The sequence below is a fragment of the Lissotriton helveticus genome, chromosome 12 (assembly GCF_964261635.1).
Source record: "Lissotriton helveticus chromosome 12, aLisHel1.1, whole genome shotgun sequence".
Lineage (NCBI taxonomy): Eukaryota > Metazoa > Chordata > Amphibia > Caudata > Salamandridae > Lissotriton > Lissotriton helveticus.
The window spans coordinates 23330995-23350574 of record NC_136073.1 but is presented as its reverse complement, the minus strand read 5'-3'; the positions used below and the strand labels follow the sequence as shown (position 1 = coordinate 23350574).

Genomic DNA, 19580 nt, shown 5'->3' with positions numbered 1-19580 from the left:
AAAAAATGTAAAAAGAAAATGAACAAAAGAAAGAAGGAAATTATAAAGGGAAATAAAAGAAAGTAGGATACAAAAGAGGGTGAAAGTAGGGTGAAAGTAAAGAAAATTAAATAATCAAAGAAAGAAGGGATGTTGAAAGGAAGGCAAGAGATGGAAAAGAGGAAAAAAGCAGAAAGGGGAAGCGAAAGAAAAAGCAATTGAAAGAACGAAGGAAAAGGGAAATAGTATAAAGGACAGAAAAGACTATGCAAATAAGGCAAGAAAGCAGAAAATAAATGTGAAAGGAAGGAAAGAAGAAATATACGAAGATAAGACAGAAAAGGAAAATAAACAAAGGAGGGAGGGAGAAAACAAGAAAAAAGAAGACTAGAAGGAAGTTAAAGAAGGAAAGAAAGAAGGAAAGAAAAAAGCAAAGAGGAAAATAAAAGGAAGGCAAGTAGAAACAGAATATAAGGAAGAAAGGAAAAAGAAAAGAAAGTAGAAGGCAAGAAGGGAAGTAGAAAGGATGTGAATGAAAGGAGGAAGAATGAAAAAGAAGAACAAATTAAGAAAATAATGAATAAAACAAAGAAAACTATAAGAGAAAGAAGAAAGGATGAAGAAAGAGAAAAGAATACAGTGAAGGAATAAAGAAATGGAAAGACAGGAAAATAAAGAAGGGAAGTAGAAACAAAGGAAAGAAGTAAATATAAAATAAATAGCAAAAGTGGAAAAGAATGGAAAGTTGAACAAAACAAGAAAAAAGGGCAGAGGGAAGGGAAGAAAAGAAGAGGCAAAGAAGGCAAGAAAGGAAAGAAATGGGCAAAGCAGGATAGAAGTGAAGGAAAAAAGGAAGGATGGAAGAAAAATGGAAGCAAAGATGGAGGGAATAATGAAAAGAAGGGAAGGAATAAAATAAGGAAATAAAAAATGAAGGAAGTAAGAAGGGAAAGGGAGAAGAAAAAATGGAGGAAAGAAAAACACAAAAAAAAGTAGAAAAGAAGGAAATTAAATGAGGAAGGAGGGTATAAATGAAAGGAAAAGAGGGGAAGAAAAGAAGAAAAGGAATAAGAGAAGGACAGAGAAGAAACAAAGGAAAGGTGTGTAGTAGAAATTAAAGAAAAATAAGGAAAAAGAAAAAGAGGGTAGAGAAATAAGGAAGGAAAAGATGGAAAGAAAACTAAGAAGGCAGGCAAGGAAAAAACAAAAGGAAAAAGGGAAGCAAGAAAGAAAGAGGGAAAGAATAAAGGAAGGAAAGGAAAAAAGAGCAAAAGAAAGGAGACAAGAAGGAAAATTAGAGAGGGACAAAAAAGAAGAAAGAAGGAAAGGAAAATGGAAGGAAGGAAAGAAGAAAAAACAACTATCTAAAGAAAAGTGGAAGGAAAAAAGAAAACATTTACAAAGAAGTAAAGCAAGAACAAAAAAGGTGGAAGCAGGGGGGAAGGACACGAAAAATGAAAGATGAGGAAAGAATAAAAAAAGGAAATAAAATATGAAGTAAATGAAATTGGGAAAAGGGAAATAATGCAAGAATGAAAGAAGGATAATGAAAAGAAAGTAAGGAAGAATAGATGGGGGAAAAAACCCACAACCAAGGGAAAAAAATAAAAGGTAAGAAAATGACAAAGAAAGAAAATGAGTAAAGAAGGCAAAGAGGAGATGTTGAAAGGAGGGAAATGAAAGGAGGAAAGAAGGAAGAAAAGAAGAACCTAAAGATGGAGAAAAAAAAGAAAGAAATAGAAAAAGGAAGAAAAAATGAAGGCAAGAAAGAGGGATGGAATAATGGAAAAAAGGAAAGAAGGAAATGAAAAAGATTTGACGCAATTAAAGAAAAAAAGTTAGAAAGGAAAGAAAGAAGGGAATAAGATAAGTAAGAAGGGACGAACAACGGAAAAAGAAAGAAGAATGAAAAGAAAAAGAAAGAAGGAAGAAAAGGAATGAAAGAAGAAACAAATGAAAAGGGAAGAAAAGAGTAAAGGAAAGTAGCAGGAAAAGAAGGAATGAGAAGAAACAAGATTGGAAAAATTATTAATAAGGGAAGTAGAAAGAATGAAGGGAGGGAGAGGAAAGAAAGGAAGAAAAGTAAAAAATAATAGATAGAAGTAATGAGAGAAGGGAGAAAGAATAAAGAGAAGTAGGAAGGAAGGGAAAGGAAAGAAAAATAGGAACAAATGAAAAAGGAAGGGGAATAAAGAAGAAAGGGGAACAGGAGGAAAAGGAAAGTAGAAGAGAAATAAGAAGAAAAAGAGGTAAGAGAAAGAAGAAAAGAACAAAGGAAAGAATGACAAAAGGAAAAGTAAAAGAACAGACAGAAAAAGAGGGTAGAAAAGGAAAGAAGGCAAGAAATCAGAAAAACAAGAACTAACGACAGGAGAAAAGTGGAAGGAAGGAAAGTAATAAGGAAAAGAACAGAAGGAGAGAATGGAAAGAAGAGAGTAAAAAACATGAAAGAAGAAAATGAAAAATGGACATAGCAAGGGGAAAGAGAAGAAAAAAGAAAAGTAGGAAGGAGAGAACTTAAAGCAAGTAAAGAAAGAAGGAAGAAACTAAGGAAAGGAAAGAAGGAAGAAAAGAAAGGTTGAAAAAGTAAGGAGAGAAAAGAGAAGTAGGAATGAAAGAAAATTAAAAAGGGAAGGAATGAAGCAAGCAGAGAAGAAATGACAGAAGGAAAGAATGAAGGAAAGGAAAGTAGGGCAATGAATAATAAAAGGAAAGCGGGAGGAATGGAAAGAAGGAAGGAAAAAAGAAGGGTAATAAAAATAATTAAGGGAGAAGAATAAGGAAGAAAAGAAAGCAAATAAAATAACAAAAGTAAGTAGAGAAGGAAGGAAATTGAAGAAAATAAAGACAAAAGCAGGAAGAAGATAGGAAAATGATGGAAAAAGAATAGACTTAAGGGAGAAACAATGGAAATTAAATGAAAAAGGAAAAAGGTAAGAATGAAAGGAAAGTTGGGAATAATAGAAGGAACAAAGGAAAAAATGAAGGAAAGGAAAATAAAGTATTAGAAAGGAGGAAAGAAGAAAAGGAAGAGAAGGAAAAAGAAAGAAAAGAGAAGTAGGAAGGAAGAAAGAGGGAAGGAAGAAGGAAAAAATAATAAAGGTGAAAGAAATGAATACATGAAAAACGAAAGGAAAAAGGAAGGTAAAAAAGAAGGAAGGGGAAAGGTAAAGGAAAGGAAAAAGTAAAGTAGAAAGTAAAGAAAGGAAATTAGAAGAGAAATAAAGGAAAAAGGGGGAAGAGAAAGAAGAAATGCAAAAACTAAAGCAGGCTGAAAGAAGAAGGAATGAAAGTAATAAGGGAAGGAAAGAAGAAACAAAAGGAATGAAAGAGAAGGGAAGGAGAAGAAAGTAACAAAGGGCACGAAGAAAAGAAAGAAGGGAGAAAAGGGAAGGAGAAGAAAGTAACAAAGGGCACGAAGAAAAGAAAAAAGGGAGAAAAGGAAACAAGAAAAGAGAAGAAATGAAGGGGAAAGAGAAGGAATGAAAGAAAGGATAAGTAGGAAGGAAGAATAAAAGGAAAAAAGAAAAGGACAAGGAAAGAAAGAAGGAGAGAACTAAAAGCAAGTAAAGAAAGGGTGAAAAGGTAAAATAGAGGAAAGGAATGAAAGAATGAAAAAAGGAAAGCTAGAAAGGAGAGAAGGAAAAGAGAAGGAAATAGCAAGAAAAGGACTGAGAAAAACGAAAGGAAGAAAGTAAGCAAAAAAGAAAAGGAAAAATACAAGATTAAGGAAAGAAAGAAGAGATAGGAAGGAAGGAGAAAGAAAATTAAGAAGGGAAGGATGGAAGGAAAGAAGCAAGGAGAGAATAAATGACAGATGGAAAGGGAAAGAAAGGAAAAGAAAGAAAGGAAAATAATAGAAAGAGGGAAGAATGAAAGGAAGGAAAAAAGAGGTAGAAAGAATGAAGGGAGAAGAGAAGGAATGGAAAATGAAGCAAATAAAACAAAAGTGAGTAGAGAAAGGAGAAAAGAAAGGAAATTGAAGGAAAGATTCAAAAGGAAGAAGATAAGAACATAAAGGAAAGGAAAACTGAAGGGAATTAGAAGGTGAAAGAAAGAAATGAAAGAAGGGAAGTGAACGTAGGAAGGGAGGCAAAAGAGGAAGAAGAAAAGGAAGAAGAAAAAGTAAAGAAAAAAGGAAGAAAAAAAGGAAAGAAAGAGAATGAAAAAGGAAAAATAAAAGGAGGAATTTAAAGTAGAAGTGTAAAGAAGAAAGAAAAAGGAAAGAACAAGAAGGGCAAAAGAGAGAAGGGAAGGTAGAATGAAAGGAAGGAAGAAGAGAAGGACAGAAAGAAGAAACAAAGTAAAAGAAAGAAGGGAAGTAGAAATAAAGGAAAAGAAGTAGGAATAAAATAAGTGAGGGAAAGAAAGTAGAAGAAAGGGAGGAAAAGGACAGAAGGAAGTAAGTAGAAGAAAGGGAGGAAAAGGACAGAAGGAAGTAAAAGTAAGGAAAGAAGAAACAGAAAGGTACAAAAGGAAGAAACAAAAAAGAAAGCAGGAAAGAAATATGGAAAAAAGAACAAAGAAATGAAAGGAGGAAAGCAAGATAAAAAGGAAGAAAGAGGGAAAAAGACAAAAGGATAGAGGGAAGGATCAATGTAGAAAGACAATATATGAAATTAAGATGGAAGAAAGGAAGGAAGGAAAAAAGTAAAGAAAGAAAAAGAAAGGCGGGAAGGAAAGGCAAAAGAGAGGGAGGAAAAAAGGAAAGTGAAAGGAAAGAATAAGGACAAGGAAAAAAAAGGAAAGTGAAAGAAAGAAAAAAATGTACAAAGAAAAGAACAAAAAGGAGGATGGAAAGAGGGAAGGAAAGGCAAGGCAAAAGAAAGGAAAAAAGCAAGCAAGAAAGATGAGGAAACAAAGTAAATCAAAGAAAAGATTAAAAAGGAAGTAAAAACATTGAATAATTAAAGGACATAAAGGAGAGAGAGTAGTAAGAAAAGAATCAATGAAAGTAAAAAGAAAAACACAAAGAAGAAAGAAAGAGAAAGAACTAAAGAGGAAGGAAAGACTGAAGGAAGAAGGAAAGACAGCAAAAAGGCACAAAAGCTGGGAAGAAAAGAAGAAAAAAAGGAAAGGTAAAAGTCCATAAAGGAAAGCTTGAACGAAAGACAGGACTGAAAAAGGAAGGAAAGAAGACAGGGAAGGAAAGAACAAGAAGGGAGCAAGGAAGGAAAGAAAAAAAACTAAAGAAAGATGAAAGGGAAAAAAAAATAAGAAAAAAGGATGGAAGGAAAAAAGGCAGAATGAAAAAAAAGATTAATTAAGGCATTAAATATGGAGAGAAGGAAAAAAGGCAAGAAACCAGGAAAGAGGACAAAATAAAGATGGAGGGTAGGGTAGAAAAGAAATGAAAGGAAGGATAAAATAGGGAAAGTAAGAAGGAACAATATTGAAAAAAGGAAAAGCAATAACAAAAGAGTAGGGGTGGGCAAAATTTGCATAGTCGCGTTACGCAAAATTCCACAAAACGGTAAAAAATCTCCACGAGCTACGCAGCATTCCGCGAGCACATGGAATTGATTGTCCCACCCTTTCGTGGTGCGTTTTTCCTGTTCGGGGGACGCAGTTTGCGTGCTCGGGGGAAAAATATCTTGCAAACTTGCCCATGCGGTCGCCAATTGGCACGGCCACCTTGTTTCACTTGCCCGCCCACTCGTGATGCGTGTTTCCTGTTCGCAACTGCGGATGTCAGATGGTGCGTCGAAATGACGTGCTCACAATCGCACACTCTCGCGGGATCAAGCGGCCAGCTACCAAAATCTCGTGGCAGATAAGAAAACTCGTGGGCGAACGCAGGGATCCCGGTAAGTCGCTACCATGTGCGCAAACACACATTTTGAAAGCGCAAACAAGGAAAATTCCACTACGCCGCGGATCGCGGATTTTTTGGCAATTCCGCATTCTCCGCGGAACACAGAATTGCAAAAATTCTGCAAATTTCGCAAGTGGAGCGAAATTTACAACCCAGGCCTACAATCAATCAATCAATCAATCAATCATTACATTTCTAAAGCGCGCTACATACCCGTGAGGGTCTCAAGGCACTAGGGGGGGCTACTGATCGAAGAGCCAGGTCTTGAGGAGACTCTGAAGGCCAGTAGGTCCTGAGTCTGTCGTAGGTTGGTTGGGAGAGTGTTCCAGGTCTTGGCAGCGAGGTAGGAGAAGGATCTTCCGCCGGCTGTGGTTTTCTGGATACGAGAGACTGTGGCGAGGGCGAGTTGGCTGAGCGGAGGCTTCGGGTGGGGGTGTGGAAGCTGAGTCGGTTGTTGAGGTAGGTAGGTCCGGTGTTGTGAAGTGCTTTGTGTGCGTGGATGAGGAGCTTGAATGTGATCCTCTTGTTGACGGGGAGCCAGTGCAGGCCTCTCAGGTGGGGTGTGATGTGGCTGCGGCGGGGAACGTTGAGGATTAGTCGAGCTGATGCGTTCTGGACTCGTTGTAGTCGTCTCAGGAGCTTGTTTGTTGTTCCTGAGTAGAGGGCGTTCCCGTAGTCGAGTCGGCTGGTGACGAGGGCTGCGTGACGGTCTTTCTCGTGTTGATAGGGATCCATTTGAAGATTCTGCGGAGCATTCGGAGGGTATTGAAGCAGGACGCGGAGACGGCGTTGACTTGCCTGGTCATGGAGAGGGTGGAGTCGAGGATGACCCCCAGGTTGCGTGCGTGGTCCGTGGGTTCCGGGGCTGTGCCTAGTGATGTGGGCCACCAGGAGTCATCCCAGGCTGATGGGGCTGGTCCGAGGATGAGGACCTCCGTCTTTTCTGAGTTCAGCTTCAGTCTGCTGTCCTTCATCCAGTCGGCTACGGCTCTCATTCCTCTGTGGAGGTTGGCTTTGGCGGTGTGAGGGTCTTTGGTGAGGGATATGATTAGCTGGGTGTCGTCGGCGTAGGAGATGATGTTGAGGTTATGCTGTCATGCGACGTGAGCTAGAGGAACCATGTAGATATTGAACAGCGTCGGGCTGAGGGAGGATCCCTGTGGAACGCCGCAGATGATCTCGGTGGTTCTTGAGCGAAAGGGTGGGAGGCGGACGCTCTGGGTTCTTCTGGAGAGGAAGGATGTGGTCTAGGCCAGGGCCTCTCTTGAATGCCGACGTCCTGGAGGCGTGTTGATAGGGTGCGGTGGCAGACTGTGTCAAAGGCTGCTGATAGGTCCAGGAGGATGAGGGTGGCTGTTTCTCCTTTGTCCATCAAGGCCCGGATGTCGTCAGTGGCGGCGATGAGGGCGGTCTCGGTGCTGTGGTTGCTGCGAAAACCGGATTGGGAGGGGTCCAGGATATTGTGGTCTTCAAGGTAGCGGGTTAGCTGTTTGTTGACGATCTTCTCTGTTACTTTTGCCGGGAACGGGAGCAGGGAAATGGGCCGGAAGTTCTTGAGGTCTTTGGGGTCCGCTTTGGGCTTCTTCAGAAGGGCGCTTATCTCGACATGCTTCCAGATTTCTGGGAAGGTGGCTGTCTCGACGGAGCAGTTGATGGGTTACCGGAGGTGGGGCGCGATGGTGGTGCTGGCCTTGTTGAAGACGTGGTGAGTGCAGGGGTCCGATGGGGATCCGGAGTGGATGGAGTTCATGGTGTCTTCGTCGCTGATGCTGGACCAAGTGGTCAGGTGGCTGGTACGGGTGGTAGTCGCAGGGGCGGTGGACTCGGTGGTGGGTGCGGAGGGGTCGGAGTTGATGCTGTGGTGGATGTCGGTGATCTTGCGTTGAAAGAAGGTGGCCAGGGAGTCGCACAGGTCTTGTGATGGTGGGATGTCATTGGTGTTGGAGCTGGGGTTGGAGAATTCTTTCATGATGCTGAAGAGCTCTTTGGTTTTGTGTGCGTTGTTGTCTAGGCGGTCCTTGAAGGCGGTCCTTGAAGGCGGTCCTCTTGGCTGTCCTGATGAGTTGGTGGTGTCTGCGGATGGCGCTCTTAAGGGCTGTGTGGCTGTCTGGTGTTCGGTCGTGGAGCCATTTCTTCTCCAGCTTCCGACAGGTGTGCTTGGAGGTTTGGAGGTCTTCTGTGACCCAGGTGGCTTTCTTGTTGGTGTGGTTGGTTGTGGAGGTCTTGAGAGGGGTGAGGGTGTTGGCGCAGTCGTTGATCCACTGTGTGAGGTTGGTCGCAGCGGTGTCTGGGTCGGTGGGTGGTCTCCGGGTGAGGGTGGTCATCAGTTGGTCCTCGGTGACCTTGCCCCAGCAGCGGCATGGCAGCTGTTGGGTGCGGTGGTGTGTGGTGGGTTTCCTGAAGGTGAAGTGGACGCACCTGTGGTCGGTCCAGTGGGGTTTGGTGGTGTGGTTGAAGGAGACATGGGGGCTTGCGGAGAAGATGGGGTCCAGTGTGTGTCCGGCGACGTGGGTGGGTGTCGTCACGAGCTGTTTGAGTCCAAGGTTGGCGAGGTTGTCGATCAGGGTGGTGGAGTTGGCGTCGTTGTTGTTCTCGAGGTGGAAGTTCAGGTCCCCGAGGAGGATGTAGTCTGTGGAGGCGAGGGCGTGGGTGCTGATGAGGTCGGCGCTGGTGTCGCTGAACTGTGGTCGGGGTCCAGGAGATCTGTAGATGAGAGTTCCTCTGAGGGTCGTGTTGGGGTCGGTGTGAATCTGGAAGTGCATGTGCTCGGCGGTGGTGTGGGTGTCGTCGGTGTTAGTTGAGATTCTGATGGAGTCTTTGTGGACGATCGCGATTCCCCCTCCTACTCCGTTGTCGCGGTCTCTGCGGGAGATCTTGTAGCCTTGTGGGATGGCGATGGCGATGTCTGGTGTACAAAAGAGGTGGAAGGAAAGAAGTGAAGGCAGGAAGGAATTAGAGAAAAAAGGAAAGATGGGAAGAAGGAAGGAAAAGACAAAAAAGAAGGAACCAGTGAGGGAAAGAAAATGAAAGGAAGAAATCAAAGAAGGAAAAGGACAGAAGCAAGAAAGGTAAAAAAGCAATAAGAAGATAAAGAATGGAAGAAGAAAGAAAGACAGGAGAAAAAGAAATAAGGGAAATATGAATACCTAGAGAAAGAAAGAAATATTTCCTTTTTCAAAGAATAAAGAAAGGAAAAAATTCAATGAGGAAAGAAGACAAGAAAACGCAAAAATATTTAAAGGAAAGAATCAATAGAAGGAAGGAAAGAATTAAAGAATGAAAAAATATGAAGGAAGCAAAAAACAATAAAGGAAAGAAGGAAGGGAAATAATGAAAGAATGGAGGAAGTAGGAAAGAACTTAAGAAAGAATGAAATTAAAAAAAAGGAAAGCTTGACGGAAAGAAGGCAAGAAAAGGAAAAAGGAAATAAAGAGTAAGGAAGGGAAAAGAAAAACAACGAAAAAAACACAGTCAATCTGAACTTGAAAAAGGGACACTCGAGACACAATTATTTTCAATCCTTTATTCTTCCATGTTCAACAAAGATGTCCTCCCAGCCAACACATTCCATCCTCAAAATTGGACTTCAACAGGCAACACGTATATATTTTTTTTACTTTGTAGCACTGATTTAAATGAACTGTATTAATTATCTCCAGACATCATTCCTATATTCCAGTATTCCAATTTGAACATACATTTCTTCTCTAGAGTCAGGGTTCATTGACAATTTTCTACCCTTTGCATGAGTAGAAAGTGCTGTGAGTCCAGAAAAACTGAGTAGAATCTGTATCCATGAGTGAATAATGGATTGAAAATACACTGAGGGTCTGGAGTGCAGACACTGAGGGAATGAGTGCAGACACTGAGGGTCTGGAGTGCAGACACTGAGGGTCTGGAGTGCAGACACTGAGGGGCTGGAGTGCAGACACTGAGGGGCTGAGTGCAGACACTGAGGGGCTGGAGTGCAGACACTGAGGGGCTGGAGTGCAGACACTGAGGGGCTGGAGTGCAGACACTGAGGGGCTGGAGTGCAGACACTGAGGGTCTGGAGTGCAGACACTGAGGGGCTGGAGTGCAGACACTGAGGGTCTGAGTGCAGACACTGAGGGGCTGGAGTGCAGACACTGAGGGGCTGGAGTGCAGACACTGAGGGGCTGGAGTGCAGACACTGAGGGGCTGGAGTGCAGACACTGAGGGGCTGGAGTGCAGACACTGAGGGTCTGAGTGCAGACACTGAGGGAATGAGTGCAGACACTGAGGGAATGAGTGCAGACACTGAGGGGCTGGAGTGCAGACACTGAGGGGCTGGAGTGCAGACACTGAGGGGCTGGAGTGCAGACACTGAGGGGCTGGAGTGCAGACACTGAGGGGCTGGAGTGCAGACACTGAGGGAATGAGTGCAGACACTGAGGGAATGAGTGCAGACACTGAGGGAATGAGTGCAGAAACTGTGGGAGGAGTGAGGACAGCACTGAGAGGATGAGTACAGAGTCTAGGGGAGTCGTACTGACAGTACTCAGGACGAGCGCAAACCTGAGAGGATGCCTGGTCTTCCTTCGTCTACGATTGTACTAGCTCTCCAAACCTCCATGTGGCAGTGGTTGACACTCATTATCCCCAAACTAGACCACACTCTTGTGCCCTGTTTTTGCTCCTGCTTAAAAAAAAAAGGGCAGAACACCACTTCCACACTAATTCTTAACAGGCAAAAAATGAGGCCGGTTTACCTTTGCAGTCCTGTATCGCATCTACAACTGTATTATAGCCTCAGCATTCCAAAACCTCCCCGGCAGACTCTTGCACTCCACCTCATGCCCGACATTCTGCCTCTTCCAGATATGGAGGGAGATGATACCCCTAGACCTCCCCAATCTATGGCTCCACCGTCCCTCCAGAACCGTTTGCCGCCACCACTCGTTTCTTTCTGACGGCCAGTTCACCATCAGGGCCGGACTGGGAACCCAAAGCATTCCTGAAAAATGTTGTCAGACCAGCCTCCATACGGTGCATAGCGAGTGAGCCTGACCACCACAAAGGGAGGCGGGGGGAATTCCTCAAAGAACATTTGGGGAAAAATGGAGCATACCACCAAACATTTGTCATTATATATTCAATTGCATTAGCTTGTAAAGTATAGTAAATGATGGCCTTACTGTGCACCAGGATACGACAATATTTGTTCGGGCTCTTCAATGATTCCCTAACTATCCCCCTCCAACAGTGCCTCTCTTCTCCATAACCCCTGTCCTACATGTATTTTATTTGTTTTATAGCACCTCTCATACCAGTGTAGGGTGCACTGTACATCACACATACATACATAGACAATAAATCACACGTGTAAATCATTGTATAGCAAATGTTACAAAGACAAAGGAGGCTACAAGGTGTAGGATTCACAGATCTTCCATACTGGTAGGTACTTTTTAAGAGTGCGTGGTCTGGAGAAGCACAAACTCAGGATTCAGAACATAACACAGTGGGAAGGGTTGACTTTAATAATAAGATGTTATTTATACCTAAACAAACCTTTTTTTGCAACATCAGGATAATGAAAGACCAGGAAAAAACATAACTTTCTAACCTGTACCCTGCAGCATTTTGATGGCAGTTCATGGCTCACTGTGCTAGGTTCAGGGCCGGACTGGCCGTTGCGGGCACCGGGCAATCCCCCGGTGCGCTGCAAGGGTGGGGGCAGGTTTTGGGCCGCTGAGGGCCGTTTTTGTTACAGGGCCGTTTATGCAGCATAGCTGCAAAATCGGCCCCGGCAAAGAGCTCGGTCACACCTACCCCCCGGTGGGCCAGCCGAGCACTTTGCCGGGGCTGGTTTTGGTTCCCAGTCCGGCCCTGGCTAGATTACTATTGTAAATTATGAACTGCACAGTAACAAAAGAATCTCTGTGGCAAAAGCAGTAACCCTCTGATGAGCAATGCACATAAAAAAAAATTCTTTGATAAGCATGGTACACTTTTTTTGCAGCAGGACTTTTAACCCTCTGTGCCACCTTAGATGAGTCAAAACTGCCACTAGACAAAACTCCCATTTCCCACCAGCAGGAACATTAATCACCAGAGTTAACTTGACACTTTTGTTTTTGCACAAAACTGCTGAATATACAAGGAACGTTGCAGTGGTTTTAAAACTGCTGGACTGCTACAAAACCAGCCTCCCAGGGAAACGCCGGATGCCGGGTACAGCCAGTCCGGCCTTGTGGATCATCCCCTTCCTGTGACATCAAGCGCTGTTTCTACACCAAGTAAAGAAGCTACTCATGGCCTAGATACAATTCCATCCCTAGGGCACATGCTACGAGGTGCTTAAATAAATACTATTAAATGTTGCTTATCGGCTGAAAATCTTTCTATTGTCAACCCAAGCACTACAGTGAAATAATTCCTCCCTCCATTTTGTAAAGTGGACACAATGCCATAGTCCGGAGCTTTCCTGTTACAAACCATTGTAAGCTGGAATCCGACCCATGAAGGTTTAAGCATTACCATCCACTGCTGGCCGGAATTAAACTCAGGGTAAACATGGGGGCATATTTACAAAAAGCTAGCGCCACCGCAGAGTAATTTCATTTGACGCAGCGGTGGCACACTGCTCCATATTTACAAACTGACACATCTATGAGTTGACTCCGTTACTCTATGAGGTGACTGCGTCAAAATCCCTATAGCTCCTCGAAACAAGGCGTAAGGATCGACGCATGGCTTTTAACATGGGATTCGCCTCTGTGTTCTGAGGCATTGCTGGAGTTGCGTTGGTCTAACAAACAACTCCAGCAACGTGTCACTTTAGGGCCAAAAGATGCGTCCGAATTCCGGACGCATCCGTGATTCCTTGTGCCATGGAGCACTGTATTTTAAATATAGAGCATCCATGGCATCGTTAGGGCATTTGCAGCAGGCACAAGAAATCTGACGCATCAATGTCAATACTACAGTTCTTGTAAAAATGCTCCATGGTTTGTCCATGAATCGACACATATACACATTGTTGTCCTCTTTTTCTTGATTATACTGGTGGCATTACCCTATTGTCTTGTTGTACAGTAGCAGCTTCCAACTCAGTTATGTGTGGTTTTCTATTCGCTTTTGTGATAATAAGAAACAATCTTTCAGTGTGTAATGTGACTCCTCAAGGGATTGTTGGGTTGTTTGCTTCTACAATGCCAAGAAGCAATGCATATGCCACGATAAATACAATTAACATAACAGGAACGCTTTGCGCCCCAAAGTGTACAGTCTTTCAAAAAGATAAATGTGGCTGCCACTCCTCTCTGTCCCCATACATCTCTAGTCCAGACAGCGAGCCGACCTTCCACCCCTGACCTGTGGCTATTGAAAGGTAAGTATTGGATGGGGTCCATAGGGGATAAGGAATGAGCCAGGAGGCTTCTTGTTTTCCATCTGACATCCCAGGAGCACCGACCTTTCCACGAAGAGTTATTGATCCATTGATTCCTGAGAAATGAGCAGCAGATCTTGGAAAAAAGTGCCCCTGGGGCAGCAAGATTAATATGGATCATGTTTTAACCCTTTTCATGCCTGCCGAGCTCCGGGGAAACGAAAGGAAACTGAGCAATGAAGCAGGAAGCCGGTTTGGCCCGCAAGAGTACCCGAGATAGTCGCTCCTCAAATTCAACAGGCGTCCTTCACCACCCGCTTGGGTAAGGCGAGGAGAAGAGTCTATTACTGATACATCGAAAAATGTTGTTATAATGCACTTAGTTAACCATTTGTCGACAAGAAATTATTACAAAAAATGATCCCATGCACTCCTGGAGAGGGTCCTGCTTCTGCTTGCGTAATCAATTGCTATGGGTTAGTCCACCCAACGGTGAACTAGAACTGGAACGCACAACTAGCTGCCGGAGGGTTCCAAAATCAAACAATCCTTATGCTAGTTTCAACAAATTGCAAACAAATTCAAACAGAGTAGTAATCAGACTGTTATGCACAGTTTATTCAAAAACATGTCAATTACAAGTTTCCAAGGCAGATACAAACGTTACTCCACACTTGTAAATGAAATTTGCAAAATGTATCATTATAAAAGACTATGAGTTGAGGTTTATTTTGCTGGTATGACCCAATGCATTTTGGGTGAAACACCCTTCATCAGGGGTAACAATTAATAAAGAGATAAAAAAGAATTTAAAGCCTCAATAAGGTCAGAAAACAGCAGTAGGGGCAACATAAAAGAGGAAAGTGTAAATAAGAAAAGTTCATGCAGGAAATGGTACAGAGTCATGTTGCATGACCGTGATCCACATAGTGGTGAGAACAGAAGCACTGTGCTCGCGTGTAGCATCGGCAAAGGACTCGGTGGTGATCCTTCCTATTAAGACACCCGTGCATCATTCCACTCCAACAACAGTACATTTCTGAAATATAAGGAAATCCTTCCAGAAGTCGATAGGGTGATGGCTATTCATGAAGAGCTAAACCTTAAAAACATTAAATAATGCTTTTGAATTCAGTGCCTAATATCTAGGCTTATGTGAGCATGGGCTGTCTGAATACAAGTCAGTGCAATCAAGTTGGTTAGTCCAATTGATGCATTGCAAACCAAGACTACAACTCCCAGGATCCACTGGTTTTCTAAATGAAAGAGCATGACTGGAGGCATGGTGTCCTGTGACCAGGAGTTCCCTGCTCATGGTTTCCTAGGTTGGAAAGCTTTTCTAAAGCAGAGGCGTTGAATCGCAAAATTATGACACTTGGAGCCCAACCTAGGGTAAACTTCTTCCAACATGAATCTCTCTCACATGATTATTAGATCATTGAGGGTGTAAATTATTTTGGGGTGGAGGAATAGTGTGTGGGTGTATGATTGTGGGCTATCTGTCCCTCACTGTTGCTGAGGTCAGTCATACATGCCTCTGCCAGATCAAAAACCCAATGCTGGTTCAGTCACAGCACAATATTTTGCTTTTTTGCTCCGACAAGGGGATCTCGGCGATGGGAGGGCGACTGTAGGTCCGCCCGTGAGTATCTTGTGTGGAGACAGAGGTATCATTGCAATCAGAGACAGTCGCGGGATGCCGGAGGAAACACAACTTGCCAGGGGGTTGGCTAGGAAAGGAGCGAGTTCTACAGCATGTCTCACTGAGGGTCAAAAGGCAGAGGGAGGTGGAAAGAATGAATGTCTCTAAATTGAAATCTATCACTTTAAAAAAAAAATTCTGAATGATATATATATATATATATATATATATATATATATATATATAATATCTGATGTACTGAGGTAAAATGGTTCTGCATGTTATTAAAATACAACGTAGTTACTTCCTGTCTTTAACTTTATTTAACATTTAGATAAAGGATTGCCAGTTTATTTAACATCTTTTTAATGTTAGTGCTGAGTCGAGTAAACACCAGCCCACTGTTGCTGTTGACCAGGGGTCCTACTTTCAGAGTATTACTGACCTGCAGGGTGCAATGTATCCTGCCGGCAGGGGCCGGTCTTCAGATACAAAAGGGGGAAGCAGGTAGATGGACCCGAAGAAGAATCTCTGAGAGCCTCGGGGTGAGCTCAGACCGGTGTCCAGCACTTTTGTTCATTGGCAGAAGCAGTGCTTACGCTGGAAAAAAAGTAAGTGCCAGGGGCCACGTCAGGAGGCCACTGCAGCTTGCACCACCCACTGACCGTGCTGCTCATAACATTCCCCACGTGTAAGTGACAATTTAGACTATTTGAGGCCCCCCAAAACTATAAGGATGGCTTGGGCAGCAGGTATTAGTGGTTTCCATTGCATATTCAATTTATAAATATCTGTTGTTCTGCTCATCTCTAAATAACACAAACAGCGCCACCATGTGGCACAACATCAAAAATGCAGATGTTGACAATTCAGTGTCAGTACCAAGCACTGGAAACCACCAGCTCAAATTATGCACTGGGCAGCATGCTGTACAGATGGTACGTATGCCACAAATCTGTGTACTGGGCTGTGTTTTACATTCCCAGTACTTGCAGATTGTGGCACAGCGGGATAAAGCACCTAGAATCAACCGGCCTGTGGCCTCGTCTATATTCAGACTCATGGTTTCCTAGCCACAGATGTAGCTGACCAGATGCCTCCATAACCCCACAGCCCCTTCATGTCCCAGAGGCCCCTGCAGCAGAGGTGGGAAAATGTTTGAAAAAGGCATTTGCACCTAATGTGCTCATTAGGGCGCAGCTCACGGAGGGCCCGGGGAGGGGCCGAGGTAGCCGGCTGTCCAGAGGTGTTCTCTCATTTAATAGGTTTCATGAGCCATGTCTCAGCGCGAGATGTGCAGCTCTGCGGCCAGCCAGCGTGAAATAACATCTGTGAAGGCATTGTTCACAACGGAGCATGATCGGTCTGACAAGTGATGTTGTTCTACCAGGCTACGGAGGCCGTTGTCTCACCGGGAGCCGGGCCCAGGAGTTCCTGGCCGACTTCAGCTCCTGTGAATCTGACCAACTGGACACCAGAACCGGTCCAAACCCGGCCTCTGGGACCCGGTCCACCTCCAGCCTCTGGAATGACTGCAACCCTACCAAACCCAGCCTCGGGGGCCACACGACTCCCGAACAACCCCAGCCGCTGGGGCCACACGACTCCCGAACAACCCCAGCCGCTGGGGCCACACTACTCCCGAACAACCCCAGCCGCTGGGGCCACACGACTCCCCAACAACCCCAGCCTCGGGGGCCACACGACTCCCCAACAACCCCAGCCTCGGGGGTCACACGACCCCCCAACAACCCCAGCCTCGGGGGCCACACGACTCCCCAACAACCCCAGCCTCGGGGGCCACACGACTCCCCAACAACCCCAGCCTCGGGGGCCACACGACTCCCCAACAACCCCAGCCTCTGGGGCCACACGACTCCCCAACAACCCCAGCCTCTGGGGCCACACAACTTCCGACCAACCCCAGCCTCTGGTGCCACACGACTTCCGAACAACCCCAGCCTCTGGGGCCACACGACTCCCGAACAACTCCAGCCTCGGGGGCCACACGACTCCCGAACAACCCCAGCCTCGGGGGCCACACGACTCCCGAACAACCCCAGCCTCGGGGGCCACACGACTCCCGAACAACCCCAGCCTCGGGCCACACGACTCCCGAACAACCCCAGCCTCGGGGCCACACGACTTCCGACCAACCCCAGCCTCTGGTGCCACACGACTTCCGACCAACCCCAGCCTCTGGTGCCACACGACTCCCGAACAACCCCAGCCTCGGGGCCACACGACTCCCGAACAACCCCAGCCTCGGGGCCACACGACTCCCGAACAACCCCAGCCTCGGGGCCACACGACTCCCGAACAACCCCAGCCTCTGGTGCCACACGACTTCCGAACAACCCCAGCCTCTGGGGCCACACGACTCCCGAACAACTCCAGCCGCTGGGGCCACACGACTCCCGAACAACCCCAGCCTCGGGGGCCACACGACTCCCGAACAACCCCAGCCTCGGGGGCCACACGACTCTCGAACAACCCCAGCCTCGGGGCCACACGACTCCCGAACAACCCCAGCCTCGGGGCCACACGACTTCCGACCAACCCCAGCCTCTGGTGCCACACGACTTCCGAACAACCCCAGCCTCTGGGGCCACACGACTTCCGAACAACCCCAGCCGCTGGGGCCACACGACTCCCGAACAACCCCAGCCGCTGGGGCCACACGACTCCCGAACAACCCCAGCCTCGGGGGCCACACGACTCCCGAACAACCCCAGCCTCGGGGGCCACACGACTCCCGAACAACCCCAGCCTCTGGGGCCACACAACTCCCAAACAATCCCAGCCTCGGGGGCCACACGACTCCCAAACAATCCCAGCCTCGGGGGCCACACGACTCCCGAACAACCCCAGCCTCTGGGGCCGCACGACTCCCCAACAATCCCAGCTTCGGGGGCCACACGACTCCCCAACAATCCCAGCTTCGGGGGCCGCACGACTCCCCAACAACCTCAGCCTCGGGGGCCACACGACTCCCCAATAACCTCAGCCTAGGGGGCCACACGACTCCCAAACAACCCCAGCCGCTGGGGCCACACGACTCCCAAACAACCCCAGCCTCGGGGCCCACATGACTCCCAAACAACCCCAGCCTCGGGGGCCACACGACTCCCAAACAACCCCAGCCTCTGGGGCCCCACGACTCCCAAACAATCCCAGCCTCGGGGGCCACACGACTCCCGAACAATCCCAGCCTCGGGGGCCACACGACTCCCGAACAATCCCAGCCTCGGGGGCCACACGACTCCCTAACAACCCCAGCCTCGGGGGCCACACGACTCCCTAACAACCCCAGCCTCGGGGGCCACACGACTCCCGAACAACCCCAGCCTCGGGGGCCACACGACTCCCGAACAACCCCAGCCTCTGGGGCCACACGACTCCCGAACAACCCCAGCCTCTGGGGCCACACGATTCCCGAACAACCCCAGCCTCGGGGGCCACACGACTCCCGAACAACCCCAGCCTCGGGGGCCACATGACTCCTGAACAACCCCAGCTTCTGGGGCCACACGATTCCCGAACAACCCCAGCTTCTGGGGCCACACGATTCCCGAACAACCCCAGCTTCTGGGGCCACACGACTCCTGAACAACCCCAGCCTCGGGGGCCACACGACTCCTGAACAACCCCAGCCTCGGGGGCCACACGATTCCCGAACAACCCCAGCTTCTGGGGCCACACGATTCCCGAACAACCCCAGCTTCTGGGGCCACATGACTCCTGACCAACCATAGCCTCTGAGGTCACTCAAATCCCAAACAAACGCCAGCCTCTTACATCCTGGTTGTCTTTGACCTCTGGGATTGTTTACTTAAATGTAGACAAACCAGATGCCTAAGATCCCCATGAAAAACATAGAAACAGTGCATAATTTGAGCCTGTGGTTTCCACTGCTCGGCACCGGCACTTAATGGTCTAAACCAGCACTTATGACAGTCTGCCACAGGGTGGCACTGTTTGTGTAATTTAGAGATGAGCAGACATCAGTTATTTATTAATTCTACAAACTTTAAAAACTACAAATACCTGCCACCCAAGCCATTCGTACAGCTTTGGGATCTGAAATAGTCTGATTTGTCACAATTGTTGGTGTGTGATAGTAGTCGTGCAGGTACTGTTGTTGGCAGCGCTGGCAGGGGCAATGGGTGATGTAAGCTGCAGTGGCCTTTTGACGAAGGCCCAGGGACTTATCTTTTTTTTTTTTTTAAACCAGGTATACACAGCATCAAAATGATCATTCAGGCACTACAGGCTTTTCCTGAACCTTCTAAGGCACAGGACTGAGGCCAACAGTAGGCTGGGGTGCAGGCCTCTCTTGCTGGATTCCAAAGCAGGACTTACCGTTGAGGTTGGAGGTGAAGCAGAAGGCATCGTAGAGCTCGTCGTCCTTATGGCGGTAGCCATAATTTCGCACTCCGACGGCGGTGCCCTTCTTGCCGCACTGCTCACGGGGGTTGGAGATGGGGTACTGCACCGAGCCGTCATCCAACCATCCGGCGTTGCACCAGTCCAGCCCTTCCACCCAGGCCTCGTGAAGCTGGTCGTAGGAGGCCAAGATGCCATCCTGCTCCAAGCAGGCCCTCTGCGCTTCGTGGAAATTGAGTTTGTATCGGCCAAGCCTTGGGTGGTACGGAAACACCACACCTGTGTGGAAAGAGACAAAAAGAGGCAGTAATTCTACAATTGCCAAAGAAATGACTAGGATTGTTAAAAGTCAGCAAGGTCCGCAGTGATTTTCCAAAGCAACGCATTTGATGATTTTATTCTAC

General features: G+C 46.5%; 1 protein-coding gene across 1 annotated transcript in view; it reads right to left on the bottom strand.

Moving 5' to 3' along the window:
* Positions 1-19580, bottom strand: part of HAPLN4 (hyaluronan and proteoglycan link protein 4) — a 92359-nt gene that overhangs the window by 15526 nt on the left and 57253 nt on the right. The window contains exon 4 of the mRNA XM_078670321.1: positions 19153-19455. Coding sequence (XP_078526447.1) covers positions 19153-19455 — 303 coding nt within the window. The remainder of the gene's footprint in view (positions 1-19152; positions 19456-19580) is intronic.